Source organism: Camelus dromedarius, chromosome 12 (assembly GCF_036321535.1).
Source record: "Camelus dromedarius isolate mCamDro1 chromosome 12, mCamDro1.pat, whole genome shotgun sequence".
Lineage (NCBI taxonomy): Eukaryota > Metazoa > Chordata > Mammalia > Artiodactyla > Camelidae > Camelus > Camelus dromedarius.
In genome coordinates this window covers 12812153-12829250 of record NC_087447.1, presented here as the reverse complement: position 1 = coordinate 12829250, position 17098 = coordinate 12812153, and the positions used below count along the sequence as shown (strand labels likewise).

Here is a 17098-nt window from a genome sequence, read left to right as displayed (position 1 = left end):
ATGGAACATGTGACAAAAAAGACAGAAAAAAAAAACATATAAAATGGAATTCTACTCTTTCATCCCCACACTTAGATCACGTACACAAAGCAAAATGTTGATATTTATCCAAATATGACATATAATTATTTTTCCTATCATTTTCTCATATTAAACATTGTGTAGAGGTAATTACCTTTGTTGTGATATCATGCCAGTGAACACTTCTTTGAGCATTTTTATTCAGTGCAGTTCGGAATAAAATAATCTTACTAACTAACACACAAAAAAGTCATTGTTCTCAAGATGACACCAATTCTCAAAAGTACTCATTTCAAAAAAAATAAAATAAACAACAGTCATTATGTGCCAAAGCTCTGTTTATACAGACAAAACACTACTATCCAAGATAGCCACCCCATCTCTAGGTTCTTAACTTATCACATCAGGAAATCTCTTTATTTCATGTTCCATGGCAACATATTCACAGGTCCTGGGGTTCAGACATAGGCATCTTTGGCAGGGTGGCCGGAGTGCATCATCCTGTCTATAACATCTTCATCTATACTGGCATACTTTGTGATGGGCAATCTGAAATCTTGTACCTGTCTCATTCACTAGTCCTCAATGATGGTTTCACAAAAGCATACGCTATATACTCTTTCTACATTACTTAGCTACAAAATCTGTTCTAAACAAACTGTACACAAAGCACTCTTTAAAGGAAGGATAAAGAAAAATGTTTGGTTCAAAGTATTTGGTTACACACATATACATGCACTCACATACCGTTTGTTACCCATTTATCAGAAATGGTGAAACAACTCAGCTTGTCGTCGGCGACCACGTGGCATTTGTAAGTGCTAGTTGTATAACAGTTTGGATGGCTTTTCTCATGCTGTCGCCAACTGGGGCTGGGCTGGAGGGGGGCTTGGGTGGTCTGCCCAGCCCCCTGGTGGCGCTGCATGTGTGGATCATGTGCCGCGCCCTGCTTCTGCTCTTGCCACCTCAGAAATGGCAGTCGGGTTTATGCTTTTTGTATCTTTTTGTTCACAACTAGCCCTAACCGCGCATGCGTGCAGTTACTTTTGGTCCCTTGTGGTTTCTTCGTGTTTTGTTATTCAAGGTGCAGGTCCCAGCCTGTACAAGGGCTGCAGCAACAGGCCCTAGGTCTCAGCCTGCCTCAATACTAGACATATACATCTACCTGACTTTAAACTGCACAAGGTTTTATTTGGAGCACTTTTCCATAGGCCCCCTTCCTAAACCCTCTCTGTTCTAGGCCCAGGAATATTAGGAGACATGGGTCATTGATTCCTAAGACCAGAGATAGCATGCCTAGCCAAAGGAAGGGGACCGCTGCATCTACAAAAACAAGAACAACATTGCAACAATGTGTTACCCTGTATGTGATCTCTATGGAAACCAGCACTGCCTTGTGGACTTTTTTAAAAAACCCCTAAATTCTCTCCCCAGGGGGCTCACACTTTGGAGGCATTAGGCCATTATGATCTCTTTCACCTGGCAAAGAAATAAAGCTGTCTTTTCTGCTTCCTCCAAAACTGTTCTCGAGTCTCAATTTGGTAATCGGGGTATGGAGGCTGAGTTTCTGCAACAAACCAACCACGCAGGCCCATCATCCAAGCACCGGCTTTCAATGAAGTAAGATGGGAAAAAGGATTTATCTGCCAGCTCTCATCTCCAATTATTCACAGCCCGTGCTCTGGGACATTAAGTCACCCATACTTTCAGGTTATGTCTACCTGAGTGCTCAAGCAATTCCATGGCCTTTGTGTCCAAACAGTGACAGCAAAACCTTGGTGGTGGTTAGGGGATATAGGAGATGGGAGGCACAGTCATGAAGCGAGGTTTGAGAGCACCTGTGAATGTTACGAAAGAACTGGAACAGCAACCACAGGGGCCTCTCTCTCTGTAGCTGCAGCACAGGCAGCAAATAGCTTGGGCCCAACTCTGTAATGTAGGGATACCCTAGGCAGAAGGCACTGTAAATGTGTTCATCCTGGGTAGCGCACAATGAATCCTTTCAAGGTCATGAAAATAAGAAAAACCATTCAGCTTCCCAAATTCAGACTAATCACTGCCATTTTACACTTTAAATCCAAAACCTTACTGAAAAAGACCCTGCTATTTTCACAGCAAGTCTTTTTGTTTTGAAGGGCTGTGAGCACATATCTCCATTTTTATGTACATCTTAAAACATGCTCGTTTAGGAAAAAAAAAATTTCAACTACATCAATTACCAAAAAGATAATAGAAATTGGCACAATTCAGAATTTTTTTAATTCAAATGCAAAATAGTGAAATTTTAAGGCATCCAAAGGAGATTTTCTTATTTCGTGGTCAGAAGAGGTTACTAATGATTTTTTAAAAAATCACTTTGTAAACTGTCTATTTCCAGATGAGTCTATTTCTAATGTCCTTCCCCTAAGTCCATAAGAATTATTTTCATTTGTCTTCATTGTCATAGGTCACACCTGCCATCCTTGTTTTCCAAAGGGATATTTCTACAAGACAACTCTATGGAAATGAAAAAGTCTATTCAAAGAAATTGTTCAAAAAAGAAGTAGATTGAACTGAAAACTGGAGATATAGGTGGAAGGAGTCAAAAGAAAAACAAAAAGATTTCACAATTATCCAGCCCACCTCTGCTACAGGGTATGTGTGTCAGTTTCTGGGGTCACTTCAATAACTATTCCATCAGCATTATCCAAAATTGTTAATCTTATCACTTTTACAGACAATTGAATATTAAAACTATAATAAAATTATATGCTTATCTGTCTCTGTTATCTCTAAACTTTCTCATTGACATGGATTGCACTGTAGTACATCATTCCATTTCAAGTTCAGAAAAATATTTGGATTATTTTTAAGAAATATTGTACTAAGATAAGTAAAACAATTTTAGCTCTATAAAGTTAAGTCTGATTTAATTATTTATTGCAATCCCTTGTCATATGTAAAAATAGTACATATTCATAAGTTGGATGTCCAGAGTATGAACATCTTGTGGCTAGATGATAGAATTTATATATTGATAAAAGAAATATTAAAATATATCCATATTTACTTAAATAAATTAATGTTACTTATTTTTTCTCATATCAGGAACCCGACCCACTCAAGGAGATAGATCACACAAATGTTAACTCATGAATCAGTGGGGACCACACACACAAACTTGTTAATTATGGTGATACATGTAGAAGTCAAGAGTTAGTAACTAACTGAATGCCTATTACTATGGGAACAAACATATATTGAATGGAGGGAGATCCAGATGATAGTCCAGATTATAGTAATTTTATGAAAAAGAAGACCACAAAGTACTGGTGTTTACGTAGTAAAAATAATGTGCTTCAAAAACAGAGTTGAGTGGGAAACTTCAGGTATCAAAGTGAGTTATAAAACATCATGAGTGTACATGAAAATATACATTATATTTACTTTATAAGTCTGTATTCTTTTTTAAGGACATACATCAACCTTTGTAGAGGAGGTACCTGTGTGGGGGATGGGAACTGAAGTGGTGACAGGAAGTCAGGACTCATGACAGTTATGGGATAAGGAAGGAGGGTATCAGTAACTCAGTTTAGTCCTTTTAATTAAGAATGAAATAAGACTTACATGCATATTCATAATTTTCATTCCTTCTGAGTCTTTCAAAACACTACAGGACATGTTTAAAGAGTTTTGTCTTTATCCTCAGACAAAAACTTGGGAAGAAGCTTTTGTGGAAAATACTGAATGTTTAGGTAATTTATGGGTGATGAATGCATGTATTCAACAATTAATAAACTTGAATCCAGGTATTTGAGTGAGAGCAGTAAAAATAATAACAAAAAGAAAGCAGGTGAATTGTACATAAAAGATGTTTCTTTTGTAGGGAGATCAAAAAATACCTTGAATAATTAACAAAGATCAGTAGCATCGTTTCCATTCTCAGATGCTTTGGGAATAACCAAGGAATTGCATCAAGTTCCCAGGGGAGTATCTCAAAGGGGACAGACACATAAATTCTTCTGACTGCAGTCAGACTAACAATCAATTCGGGGAACAAGAAGGCATTCCTTGTTTTAGGTGAGTAGATGGCACTGATTATCCTAATTACTAGATTAGCTCCAGTGACAGTTCTTGACCCTGGTCTTCAATTTTAAATTATAGATATGAGTTTTAGTCACCAATGCCAGTCTCAGTACTCTGTACCATGAATATTAATAAACTCTTTTCATAACTGTGGTTTCTTGACCACTATTATTGATGTTCTTTGAAGATAATAAGGGACCTCATTTCTATGTGTCATTACTTCTATATTTATACTGCAATTCTAGATCATAGACATTCTGAAGGGGGAGTAGTCACTTCCTGAAAACTCTTGAATGTTGTCTAAGCAAAGATGCTGATCATCAGGTCAGAGTTTTTGTGTCTAAGAGTCAATGCCTCAGATATTATAGTTTCTGTTCAGGCTTTCAGTTATTCAGTAATAGGATGTTATCATTATCTCTTATTGTCATGCATCCATAGAGTTTCATTTGTGTTCTAGATATTTATGGCTTTTTTTTTTTTTTGCTAATACCCTATAATTGTCAGACTGCAGATTTCCCCAAGAGAAGATTCTGAGGTCAGGAGCTGAGTATATTATGTTAATTTGATAGATGATTCTAGGAAGCAAAAATGAGAGAAACAGGGAGTGTGAGACTGAGAAGGGTAATAAAGTGTGCAGTAAAGAATAAATTACTGCTGTACTCAACTAAGTTTCAATCACTTAATATGTTGCAGTGTCCCTCAGAACTCTTTTAGGAATTATCCAGAAGAAGATTAGAAAGGCTTGGATATTTATCCATTGAATCCTGTCCCTTATTGGTTGGTTACTGCTCCTCAACACATTAAATCTCAGGCACTTCCCAAACTGCCTAGCCTGTGGTCTAAGCAAGACCTTGCCTTCAGGAAAAGAGGTCAAACCCTTGAGATGGGATGCTACCAGCACACCAGAAAATAATCTAGCATGGCTGCAAGCCAAGTCACGGGTGACTCAAAATGACAAGTGATGGGAGACAGATGTGTCTGCTACAGTGATATTTGTAACTGTAAGTTGATGGCAAAGCCAAAAATAATACAAAATAGATTTTTGACTGGGGCTAATATCTCCACCACACCACCATGAGAGATGTCTTTGCCCTACTATCTTTACATAAATTTATTTTTATATGAATAGTGAGGCTAAAGGCTTGGGAGTATAGCCTATATACTGACAGTGGGCGCAAAACTGAGTCTAAAATCAATGGCATTAAATGGTCAAGGGAGATCAGTCTTTGGAAGAATCATTAATCTAGTGCATGCATTGCACTCTTAGCATTGGTGAACTCACCACTCCTTAGACACTTCATAATCTAGCCCACGATACTGCCTTTTCTTGCTCATAATGTACTTAGATGCATTAAGGGACATTTTCTTCTTGATCTTTTTTGTATTACGAATTGTGCATATCACAAGTGAGTAGGAAAAAATGTGTTTTGAAGGATGGGAAGAGGAGAGCAGGAGACCTTCCCATATCTCTCCAAAGGTCCGTTATGTGGCACAGATGAAACACCAACAGTTACTCAGCTCTTAGAATTTCACCCACGCATTTGAGAATCTAGCTTTAAAAAATCTTCAAGGATTATGACGAGCCACGTAATAGCAGTTTAGGGGATGACACTGAGTATAACACTGAGCATCTTAAGTTACAAAAATTTGGTGTTTTCTAACTAGGACTTGCTAAGCAGCACAGTTGGTCAAATTCCAAAGTTGCAATTAGAAAAGATTTATATTGATTTTACATCCTTCACTAACGCCACCTAATTGTAGTTAGTGGTCCTTTATTGAGAAAATGCAAAGTCTTTTACACAATAGGGGGTGAAAACATATATAAGGAAGGACTTGTAGCCTTATCAGCTGGGTTGGATGAGAGAAGTATGGGTGTTTGTCTTTTTTAAAAAGTTTTAAAATAATATATGTACATATTTTTGAGGATGCTAATTGAAAGATTGGTGAGCCTGACGTACGTTAGAGCTATTCAAGATTCTTCTTTCTTTCATTCTTTCTGGTTCTTTCTCTCCTTCCTTTGCATGGGAATACAGTATTCTGAGTTTGACCAACCATGCATCTCAGTTGAGGCTATTTGCAAAGATTTCTAGAAAGCTTAATTGAGATTGGGTGTTTGCATTTGCACGAGAGGACATCCGTGGGCTTCAGATCCATCCCCCAAGTCCTGGTGCAACTCTGAAGTGTGTGCTTCCATCAGAAAAGAGTCAGCCTTGTTGATCAGTCTCCTTGTTTCTTTCCAGCTAGTGCTTGGGTGGGGATGATGAGGGGAGGATCAGATAAAAACATCAACTCAGCTCAGTTTCAGAAGAACTCCAAGGATTTGTAAAATACGGCAAATGTTTGGATGAAGAGGTTTGCCACACTGAAGAAGCCGTGGGAAACTTGCTTTCTTTGGGTGTAATTTTTTGTAGCTAAAGGCATTGACTTTGCCATTTTCCTTGTTTGGTTGCTGCTAGTGAATGTTTATTTTTCCTTTTTGTGTCTGTGAAAGTAACTTGTCTGAGGCAGATTTAATCTTCCAAATTAATCTTGAATTCATTTCTTTTGTCATGTTTCTCAATAAAGTTTTAATTTGTCTCCTTTTACAAGTAGTTCAGTTTACTTTTTATAAATATTTTATCAGTTATGAAATTCCCCTTTTATTCTTAATTTTATTGTTTTTATTTAAACAGTATGATTTCCTTTTTTAACATTTTTTATTGAGTTATAGTCATTTTACAATGTTGTGTCAAATTCCATTATACATGAACATACATATATTTATTGTCACATTTTTTTTCACTGTAAGCTACCACAAGATCTTGTATATATTTCCCTGTGCTATACAGTATAATCTTGTCCTGTCCATGTAAATTTAAACAAAATTAAATTACTTCAAATGAATCACGCAATACCTAGTTCCTCTTATTCCGTACGCCTGTCTTTATTTTTCATCCTTATCCTTCACGCAATGTGATATCCTTTGCCAGCCCCTGAGGCATTTGAGAGAGCATTCTCTACTTCACAGAGATGTTTCTTTCTGTTGGATAAGTATATCCATAGTAGTTTACTAGATGGTTTTAATTTTTACTTGTCTTAAATTGTGTTAGAAAAATATAACAACTACAATATTAAATCCATCATTTCAGAGATATTGGGCTAAGGTCAAAGCAAATGTGGGCGTACTTATCCGTTGTTCTTTCCCAGATTGAATAAATTATAGATGCAGGGTTTACTTGGTATGCAATATAGGAAAAACTCAGAAACTTCAAAAATCGGCATACATTTGCTGAAGTTTCAGATACACATTTCTTAAAGAAATAAAAGTTATTTATGTGCAGTAGAGTGGGCATATTGGGGACTACTGAAAATTTGCTACATTATTTTCTATCAGTATAAACATCACTAAACAATATTTAAAACTCATGAAAGCATGGTTGAATGAGAGTACAATTTAAAACATCAAATGGATAGTGCAATGAAAATACCATTTGTCTATGTGGAGTTATAATGAGGAGAAGTAAATCAAAGTCTATTAAATGAATTTAATAACAATTTTTGGAGACTGGGGCTAAATTGTAAGGTCAGGAAGCAGAGGGTTATTACTTTTCATTATAATTCTTTCTAAAATTGATACATTGTAACCAATCTTGTGTTTTAAATGAAAAAAAAATTTTTTTGAAAAAATATAAGAATTCCCACTCTGATCAAACCTCTCTAAGGATATGTTGTTGACAGAGCTGTAAAGGAAATGTATGTACCTTGAGGTGAGAACCAGTGCATGACACACAAAAATAAGATGGCTGCTGTATACCTTAGGTTGTAACCGTCTCTAAATTTGGTTCCAGGTTCAATGAGGGAGGTGAGTCTTGTTTTAAATCACTCCGTCTAAAATAATGGGATCTATCTTACACAGAATGACTATGAACACTAAACTCTTCACAGATGATGTCTTCTGATACCCAGTGTCCCTTCTGATGGTTCTTCCCACAGTTAATTTCCTCCATGGCCTGGATGGACAGACACAATCACACGGTGCTGAAAGAATTCATTCTCTTGGGACTCACAGACCGCCCTGAGCTGCAGGCTCCGTTATTTGGGCTCTTCCTCGTCATCTACGTGATCTCAGTGGTGGGCAACTTGGGCATGGTCATCCTCACCAAGGTGGACTCCAGGCTGCAGACACCCATGTACTTCTTCCTCAGACACCTGGCTTTCATTGATTTTGGTTATTCAACAACTGTGGGGCCTAAAATGTTGGTAAATTTTATTAGTGATCAAAACACAATCCCCTATAATCGGTGTGCCACACAGCTGGCTTTCTTCATCTTGTTCATCATCAGTGAGCTTTTCGTCCTGTCGGCAATGGCCTATGACCGCTCTGTGGCCATCTGTAACCCTCTGCTCTACAGTGCAGTTATGTCCCAAAGCGTGTGCTGGGTGCTGGTAGGAGTCCCCTACCTTTACAGTGCCTTTGTGTCTCTGATAACCACCATAAAGATATTTACTTCATCATTCTGTGGCTATAATGTCGTTAGTCACTTCTACTGTGACAGTCTTCCCTTGTTAAGTTTGCTGTGCTCAAGCACCCGGGAAATTGAGTTGTTCATACTGATCTGTTCAGTGTTTAATTTGGTTTCATCTCTTCTGATTGTCCTTGTGTCCTACATACTGATCTTTAAGGCCATCCTCAGGATGAACTCCGCAGAAGGCAGGCTCAAAGCCTTCTCCACCTGCGGGTCTCACCTGACAGTGGTAGTTGTGTTATATGCGACTCTCTCCTTCATGTACATGCAGCCCAAGTCCAGTCACTCCTTCAATTCTGATAAAATAGCCTCTGTGTTTTTCACTTTGGTAATTCCCATGCTGAATCCTATGATCTACAGTTTGAGAAACAGAGAGGTCAAAGGTGCCCTGCATAGGATGTGGAAGAATCTGTGCAAATTCCCTATTTAAAGTTCAATAGAGAATGCATATAAAACAAATTAGACTGTAGACAACTGTTTATTACATGTGATGAACTGTGAGAAAGCAGTAATGGGTGAAAGGAATGCAAACTAGAAACATATTTCTCATTTTCAACTTACAGATATTCAAGTACTGATCAACTTTGATTTGTCCTCAACTTTCAGAGCAAGAGACTGAAGTCCAGATCACTGTTCTCACGTTGCCAAATATTTATGTTGCAATTGAAGGGAAGTCTTTTTTACTGCATCTACCATTAAATAATCTTGTTTTCAAAGGTATGCTTGCGTCTTTTAATAAAATATTTCATGTGTGTGTGTGTCACACAGTATTTAAAAACTAGTGCCCGTCATACTGGCATACTGACACATGGAAGACAACAGTGACTGTTTTGTGTGCTGGGCATGTATACAGCAATGAAAAATGCATCAAAAATATCGGCCTTCATGATGCTCTAACTCTATCTCCTTTGTAGCTGCAGGTACCTCAGATTTCTGTTAAATTACGGTATGTAAACATGCATATGCTCAGGGAAGCAAAAATAAAAGTGTAACTATTTTCAAGTAGCATAATTGTGTTAATTAAAAATCCAAAAGAATTTTCAAGCTAAAACATTAGAAATAAAGGTGAATTTTTCAAGATTGGTGGATACAAGTTCAGCATACCACAAGTTCATTATGTTTCTATATACTAGATGAAACAGGTAAAAACAAAATTTTAAACAATTCATCACACTAGAAAAAAAATCTGTAAAGTATTCAAAGCAAAATCTAATGAATGATTTGTGTGACATTATTGCTAGGAATTATGGAAACATTATTGAGTTATTAAAGAAGACACAAATGCAGCAATATACTATGCCCATTGGCTGGAGGAAATAAATGTGATGAAGTCAGATCTCCCTAAATTTTCTTATATATTTAATGCAATAACAAAATTCCCTTTTTTTAATTTTAAAATAAAAGAAAATCTGTATACTCTTTGTTCCTGAAATGGTCCACCTGGTTCCATTTTTATAATAATATAATTATAAGATGCACAATTTTTTTAAGCATCTCTACATGGCAGAAGTTTCTATGCTTTATGTCATTTGAAGCTCACAACCATCTGCCAGGGCACATATTCGCAGAGGGCATGTAAGAGATTAAACAGTGATTATACCTTGTATCATGAGGCTATGTAGTGAAATTTGAATCCAGATTTAAGTCCAAAAAATGGTCCTCCTTTAACACACATGACCTAGCAAAAATTCAATCCTAGTGTCTACTCTATGCTAAGTGGAGAGAAACAGTTGAATCCTTCCCAGAAGCTAAGCTTGAGGGACAATAAGAATTTTCTCATAGAAATGCTCCCACCCCGTTCTATGACCAAAGCAGTTACTTAAGCAGTAAAACCTTCCACTGGCCAGTGTCAGTTTCACATCCCAGGACCTGGCCCTGGCTAGTGGGAGAGGAGGGCCCTGCTTCTAATCATTCAGATTTGATCTCTGAGGAAATATGTCCAGAGACCCCCCCAGGAAACCCATAATCTTCTCTGGGTGACCTAAGGTTGGGGGACCAAGTCCTGCAGGGGACATTTGTTCATCCACACCCAGGGACAACCCTCTCTCCCAACAGGACATCTTTTACTCTGAAGGTTTAAAACACTAATGAAGCCACTGGGCCTTTTTCCCTCTCCCTGCCAAGAATAGGATCAAGTATGGACAACAAATTCCAATCCCCTACCCTCTGCCCTTCTCAGAGTAACCAGGGTACATGCAGACCCCTCAGATCCTGAAATTGTGTCCTGAAATTGGTCCCAGGATCAGGATACTGAGTCTCACCATTAATATTTAGTATGCATTGAACATAGTAGTTGGTTTATGATGATAAAGAAAAAAATGAAATATGAAAACAGAAAATCACATACTGCCATTTTTTCTAAATTTGGTATATGTTATGGTTAACTATATAGTGAAAAAACAATGCATAATTTATTAAAAATGATAAGTGAATTTAGCAAAGTTACTGGATACAAAATAAATTTAGAAAAATCAACTTCATATATCCTACCAACTACAAATTAGAAAATAAAATTGCAGGAAATAAAAATAATGACAAAACCATAAAAGATGAAACCTAATTTAGGGATGAATTTTACAAAAAATATTTAATCCCTCAGCAATAGTAGGTATAAAAAATTTAACTGATAACACATTTGTCCATGGAATGGAGGACTTATTATTGTAACAAAGTCTATTATCTTTAGATTGATTTATAGGTTCAATATAATCCCAACATAAATCCTTCCCCCCCTCTTGCCCCACCTTCCTTTCCTTTTTTCCCTCTTTTCCTTCCTCCCTTCCTTCCTTCCTTCCCTCCTTCCCTCCTTCCCTTCTTTTTTCTTCTTTTTAGAACCTCGGAAGCTTATTGTAAAGTTTATTCAGAAAGGCAAAACACCAAAAATAGCAAAGATAATCTTGAAGAAAGAGAATAAATTTGCAGAAGCTACATGACCAGATACCATGGCCTGTTATAAAGCTTTAATAATTAAAGAAACATTTTCCTGAGGACAGACAGAGCAATGAAATGATTCCAGAGACAGATCAACACACCTATTGTTACCTGACTTAAAACAGAGGCATCACTATTTTCCAAAAGAGAAGGAATTATCTTTCCAATAAATACTATTAGGTAATTTGAATATTTATTTTGAGAAAAAAATAAAAGAATCTGAGCACCTAGCCAAACCCTATAGAGTCAGTTCTGCCTAGATTAAAGATCTAAATGTGAAAGGTAAACAATAAACATTTTAGAGGAAAACATAGTGAGAAATCTTTGTGATATTGGAATATGTACAAATTTTAAAACAAAACACACAAAGCAATAACTATATAAAATTTTAAAAAATTTAGTTGAACTGTTTTAAGAAATTCTATTCATCAAAATTAATAATGTGGGAAGGGAAACTCTCATTGGGAGAAGATATTTTTATTAGATGTACATAATCAAACATGTGTATCTCACAGAGGGCCCATATGTAAAATATAAGAAAAACTCTCACAAATCAATAAATACTTGACATGAAATACTACAAAAAGATGACACAGGACATGAACAAGCACTTCTCAAAAGAAAATATCTAAATGATTAAACTTGTGAACACGTTTTTAATTTCATTCAGCATAGGATAACACAAACTTAAACCGCAGTGACACCCGTACCCTTCATCCCGAAGGGCTAGAAACAAAATAATGGAAAACATCAAATCTTGACAAGGATGCTGAGCGATCACAACAATTTTCACTGCTAGTAGGAATGCACTTTGATATAACTACTCTGGAAATACATTTGGCAGTATTTGCTGCTCTGAATGAGTATCCCATGACTCAGCAATTTCAATGTAAGTAATGCACCCAAACAGAAATACATTTAAGACTAAGCCAATCTAGACTGAATATTGGTGTTGATAAAAGGGATATAGGAGTAGCTGTTTTTTGGGGGGTTTTTTGTTTTGTATTTTATCTTTGAGTGCTTCATTTCTGTTTTATTCACTAGTTTGTTTTTTTTTTTTTTTAGATTCTACATATAAATGATACCATAAAATATTTGTCTTTCTCTGTCTGACTTATTTCACTTAGCATAATACCCCCCAAGTCCATCCATGGACTTGATGCAAATGGAAATTTTTCATTTTTAATGGCTAAGTATTATTCCACTGTGTGTGTGTGTGTGTGTGTCTGTGTGTGTGTGTGTGTGTGTATACGCACACACACATATATATACACACACATACCCATTTTTATCCATTCATATGTGGATGGAAATGCAAGTTGCTTCCATCTTGGCTATTCCATAATACTGTTATGAAAATCAGAATGCATGTATCTTTTCAAATTAGTGTTTTCATTTTTTCAGATATATACCTAGGAGTGGAATTGCTGGATCATATGGTAGTTCTATTTTAAAAAGTTATTTATGAAGTATGCTTTTGTTAATATGTATATTACACTTCAGTAATAAGTTTAAAACACCACAAATAAGGGGGAAGCAGCTAAGCATATGTATTATTTCCCCGTGTGAATTTTTAAAACAATACAAGAATTGTTCAAATATTTCTCCATCATGTCATCAGCCGTAAAGTCATCAAATCCATTGCATTAAGAGGAGAAAATGAAAGACTGCAAGAGAAACTAAAATACCTGTCTTACAGACACAGTGGTTTGATTCCAGATCTCTGAGCTGCAGTAGAAAAGACTTAACCTAAGAGAAACTGTGGGAAGTTATCTAACAAAATTTTATTTGTATAGGAATATAAATATACTCTGTATAATTTCCAGATATCCCATTGGCCTTGTTTAAAACTTAAAATGCTTCAGGTGTAATTAACAAATTATATCTTTTCTCCCCTGGGAGAGTCTCAAAGGAGCAAAGAAACCCATATATTTTTCTCTGGGCCAGTACCATGTTGTAAACATCTTTATTATGATTTTTGATGGAAGCTAGGCATTTACTTTGATGTGGTAAGTTTGTACTCTTTGGTCAAGAAATATCTCTAAAAAGGAACTTAGTATTGTTAAGAAACTAACAAGACCTTGAGATTTTTATAATTATTTTTTTCACTTGGATCCTTAATCAAGAGGTCAAATATGATATTGTCATTTTTAGTTAGTGGCATTTGTTTCAGCATTTCAGATATGCCATGTGTTTCCCATATTTACCAATATCATTGAAAGGATCAATGTCATTTGAAAGTTACTAGTTTTGTTGTTGTTGAAGGGAAGGCCAAAGTAAAATATTAAAGCATCTATTTCACTACATGGTGACTCCATCACACCATAATGTCTGATTAGTACGACTGCTCCTCTCTCCCACCTACAAGTATTTGAAATGCCATTATATTGTCCCTTGAATGACTAAAATGCACATCTAAAGGAGATTGGAACTAAGATTAAAATCTATACAAACACAGATTTAAGCAAAAAACAGTCCTTGTAAAATTATAAAAAAGGAATGTATATTTTGCCTAAAATTACACTGTCTTTACCATTCTTTTTTTAGTAGCTCCTAGTAAAACTCCCTTTATTCCTTCTCAAAAATTACTTTGGTGTTTAAATATATCAATTTAGATATATATTTTTGATCTCTCATTGTAGAATACATTTACTGTCACTTATTTTAGTGTTGAATGTGTATTTGGTGCACGGGGCAGGGATGGAAATGATTTAACCTCTCTAATCTCTCTCCTCAGCGTAGTTTTATAGTGATGGTCCAATGCTAAGCCTTGCCTGTTGTATTTTGTACATGTTTCAAGAATCTTGAGAGAAAAAGAAAAGATTTAAAAGCTCAGAACCAGATCATCTTCACTAATCATGTAAAATAATATAAGTAGAATTTTTTTTCATTTAGTGCTTTACATAGAACTCCAAGGATGGTGAGAAAAATATCTCAAAACTTTTCTCACATACAAGGAGACTGGTACTTATTAGCATGGATTTAGAAAAGGACACACTTCATAACCTCATTTATTCAGCCAGTTGAGATTCGTACATAAAAATATATATAATTTTATATCCACTGAAATTGGTCCCCAAATGGATTGTCTCTTGATAATTAATTCAGTGTTCCTGAACAAGCCACAATAACCTGCTTTCTGTCTCTGTGGATTTGTCTGTTCTGGGTATTACATGGGATGGATACGTGCAATATGTACAACATGTAGCTGTTTATACTTGGCTTCCTTCACTTAGCACAGCGCTTCAAAGGCTCATGGATGGTGCAGCATGTATCAGTATCTCTTCCTGTTTATGGTTTATTAATATTCCATTGTATGGATGCATCACACTTATTCATTACTAGATGGACACCTATGTGGCTTCTATTGACTATTATGACTTTTGACTACTTTGACTATTTTTGACTATTATGAAAAATGTTGACTTTTTTGACTATTTGACTATTATGAAAAATGTTGCAATGAACGTTTATGTACATGATTTTGTAGGAGCGTCTGTGGTTGTCAGAACTTTGAGGCACATATCTAGGAGTGGAATTGCTGGGTCACAATGGCAAATCTATGGTTAATTCATAGAGTGACTGCCAAATTATTTTCATAGTGGCTACACTATTTTACATTCCCCCAAAACGATGGATAAAGGTTCTGATCTCTCCACACCCTTGTCAGCATTTGCAATTCTAATTTTTTCTTTTTAAATAGTCATGGTGGGGAGGGGTAGTATGAAGTGATATCTCATTGTGGCTTTGATTTGCATTTCCCTAATGACTAATAGTGTTGAATATCTTTTCATGTGCTTATTGTCCATTTGTATATCTTCTGTGAGAATTTCTATTTAAGGTCTTTGCCTGTTTTCAAATTTGGGTCGTTAAGTCTTTTTGTTGTTGAGTTATAGAAGTCCTTTCTATACTCTGTGTACTAGATCCTCATCAAATATATGATTTGCAATCTTTTTCTATTGTGTGAATCACATTTTTAATTCTTTGAGAATCTCCTTTGCTGCACAAAGTTTTGTTTTGTTTTGTTTTAATGTTGATTAAGTCCAGTGTATCTATGTTCACTTTTGCTGTTTGTGCTTTTGGTGTCATATCTAAGAAACTTGTCAACAGCTTAGCTGAGCTGCGAGAGAGAGCGAATAAGCTGCCATGTGTTGGGCTAGCCAATTAAATCATCAAGCCATAAATAAAAGATGTAAGACTTAAATCAATTATTACAATGATAATCTCAGATATATCTCATGAAAGTTAACAATTATTTTTATATTCATTTCCAGTATATGTTTCCCAAATGGCCTGGATGCACAAACGCAATCTGACAGTGTTGAATGAATTCATCCTAATAGGAATCACGGACCTCCCTGAGCTGCAGGCTCCATTATTTGGACTCTTCCTCATTGTATACATGGTCTCAGTGGTGGGTAATCTGGGCTTGATCATCCTCACCAAGGTGGACTCCAGGCTGCAAACACCCATGTACTTTTTCCTTAGATACCTGGCTTTCACTGATCTTGGTTATTCAACAGCTGTGGGACCCAAATTGCTAGTCGACTTGGCTGTAGATGACCATGCAATCTCTTATAGCTGGTGTGCTGCCCAGGTGACTGTCTTCGGTGTGTTTATCATCAGTGAACTTTTCATTCTGTCTGCAATGGCCTATGACTGCTATGTGGCCATCTGTAACCCCCTGCTCTACCCAGTCATCATGTCCCAAAGATTATGTCAGGCACTCGTGGCAATCCTCTATCTCTACAGTGTCTTTTTGTCTTTGCTGACAATCATAAAAAGTCTTACTTCATCATTTTGTGGTTATAATGTCATTAGGCACTTCTACTGCGACACTCAGCCACTGATCTCTTTGCTCTGCTCAGATACACTGGAGATTAAGTTGATAATTCTGATCTTTTCAGCTTTTAATTTGGTTTCATCTCTTCTGATAGTCCTTGTGTCCTATACTTTGATCCTGGTAGCCATCCTCAAGATGAACTCTGCAGAAGGCAGGTTCAAGTCTATCTCCACCTGTGGGTCTCACCTGACAGTGATAGTCATATTCTATGGTACTCTATTCTTTATGTATGTGATGCCCAAATCCAGTGATTCATTTGATACTGATAAGATGGCCTCTTTATTTTATACTTTAGTAATACCCATGCTAAATCCCATGATCTACAGTTTGAGGAACAAAGAGGTGAAAAATGCCTTACTTAGAACCTGGAGAATGTGTGCAATTATTCTACTTAAAATTCACTGTAGGATATGCTAACAATAAATTATATATTAATCTATGTATACTATAACCAGCATTGTTTAATGTTACCTCTATGGGATAAACAAAAATCAATGCATGATAAGCATAGAAATAAAGAAAATGATTTATTATTTTCAAACCAAAGTATGTCACAAACAGATGACTAATTCCTGCTCATACTTCAGATATTTACCCGTATCTAGTTTCCAGTCCAAATGACATGTCATTCGTACGTGTTCTCACATGTAGCCTGTTTGCTGTATAGTATGATTGCCAACATTTATTGAGCAATATGAAAATAGAAAGAGGAAGAAACCAGGATGGGGTTTAA

The 17098-nt window shown here is 36.2% G+C and overlaps 2 protein-coding genes across 2 annotated transcripts; both read left to right on the top strand.

Moving 5' to 3' along the window:
• The first annotated feature begins 8070 nt into the window (after positions 1-8070).
• LOC105090045 (olfactory receptor 8K3) lies at positions 8071-9021 on the top strand. The gene has a single exon (XM_010981235.3). The coding sequence runs from the start codon at positions 8071-8073 to the stop codon at positions 9019-9021; it is 951 nt and encodes a 316-aa protein (XP_010979537.3).
• Positions 9022-15752: 6731 nt separating this feature from the next.
• On the top strand, positions 15753-16782 carry LOC105106558 (olfactory receptor 8K3-like). The gene has a single exon (XM_031460714.2). The coding sequence runs from the start codon at positions 15811-15813 to the stop codon at positions 16780-16782; it is 972 nt and encodes a 323-aa protein (XP_031316574.2). The 5' UTR covers positions 15753-15810.
• The last annotated feature ends 316 nt before the right edge of the window (positions 16783-17098 follow it).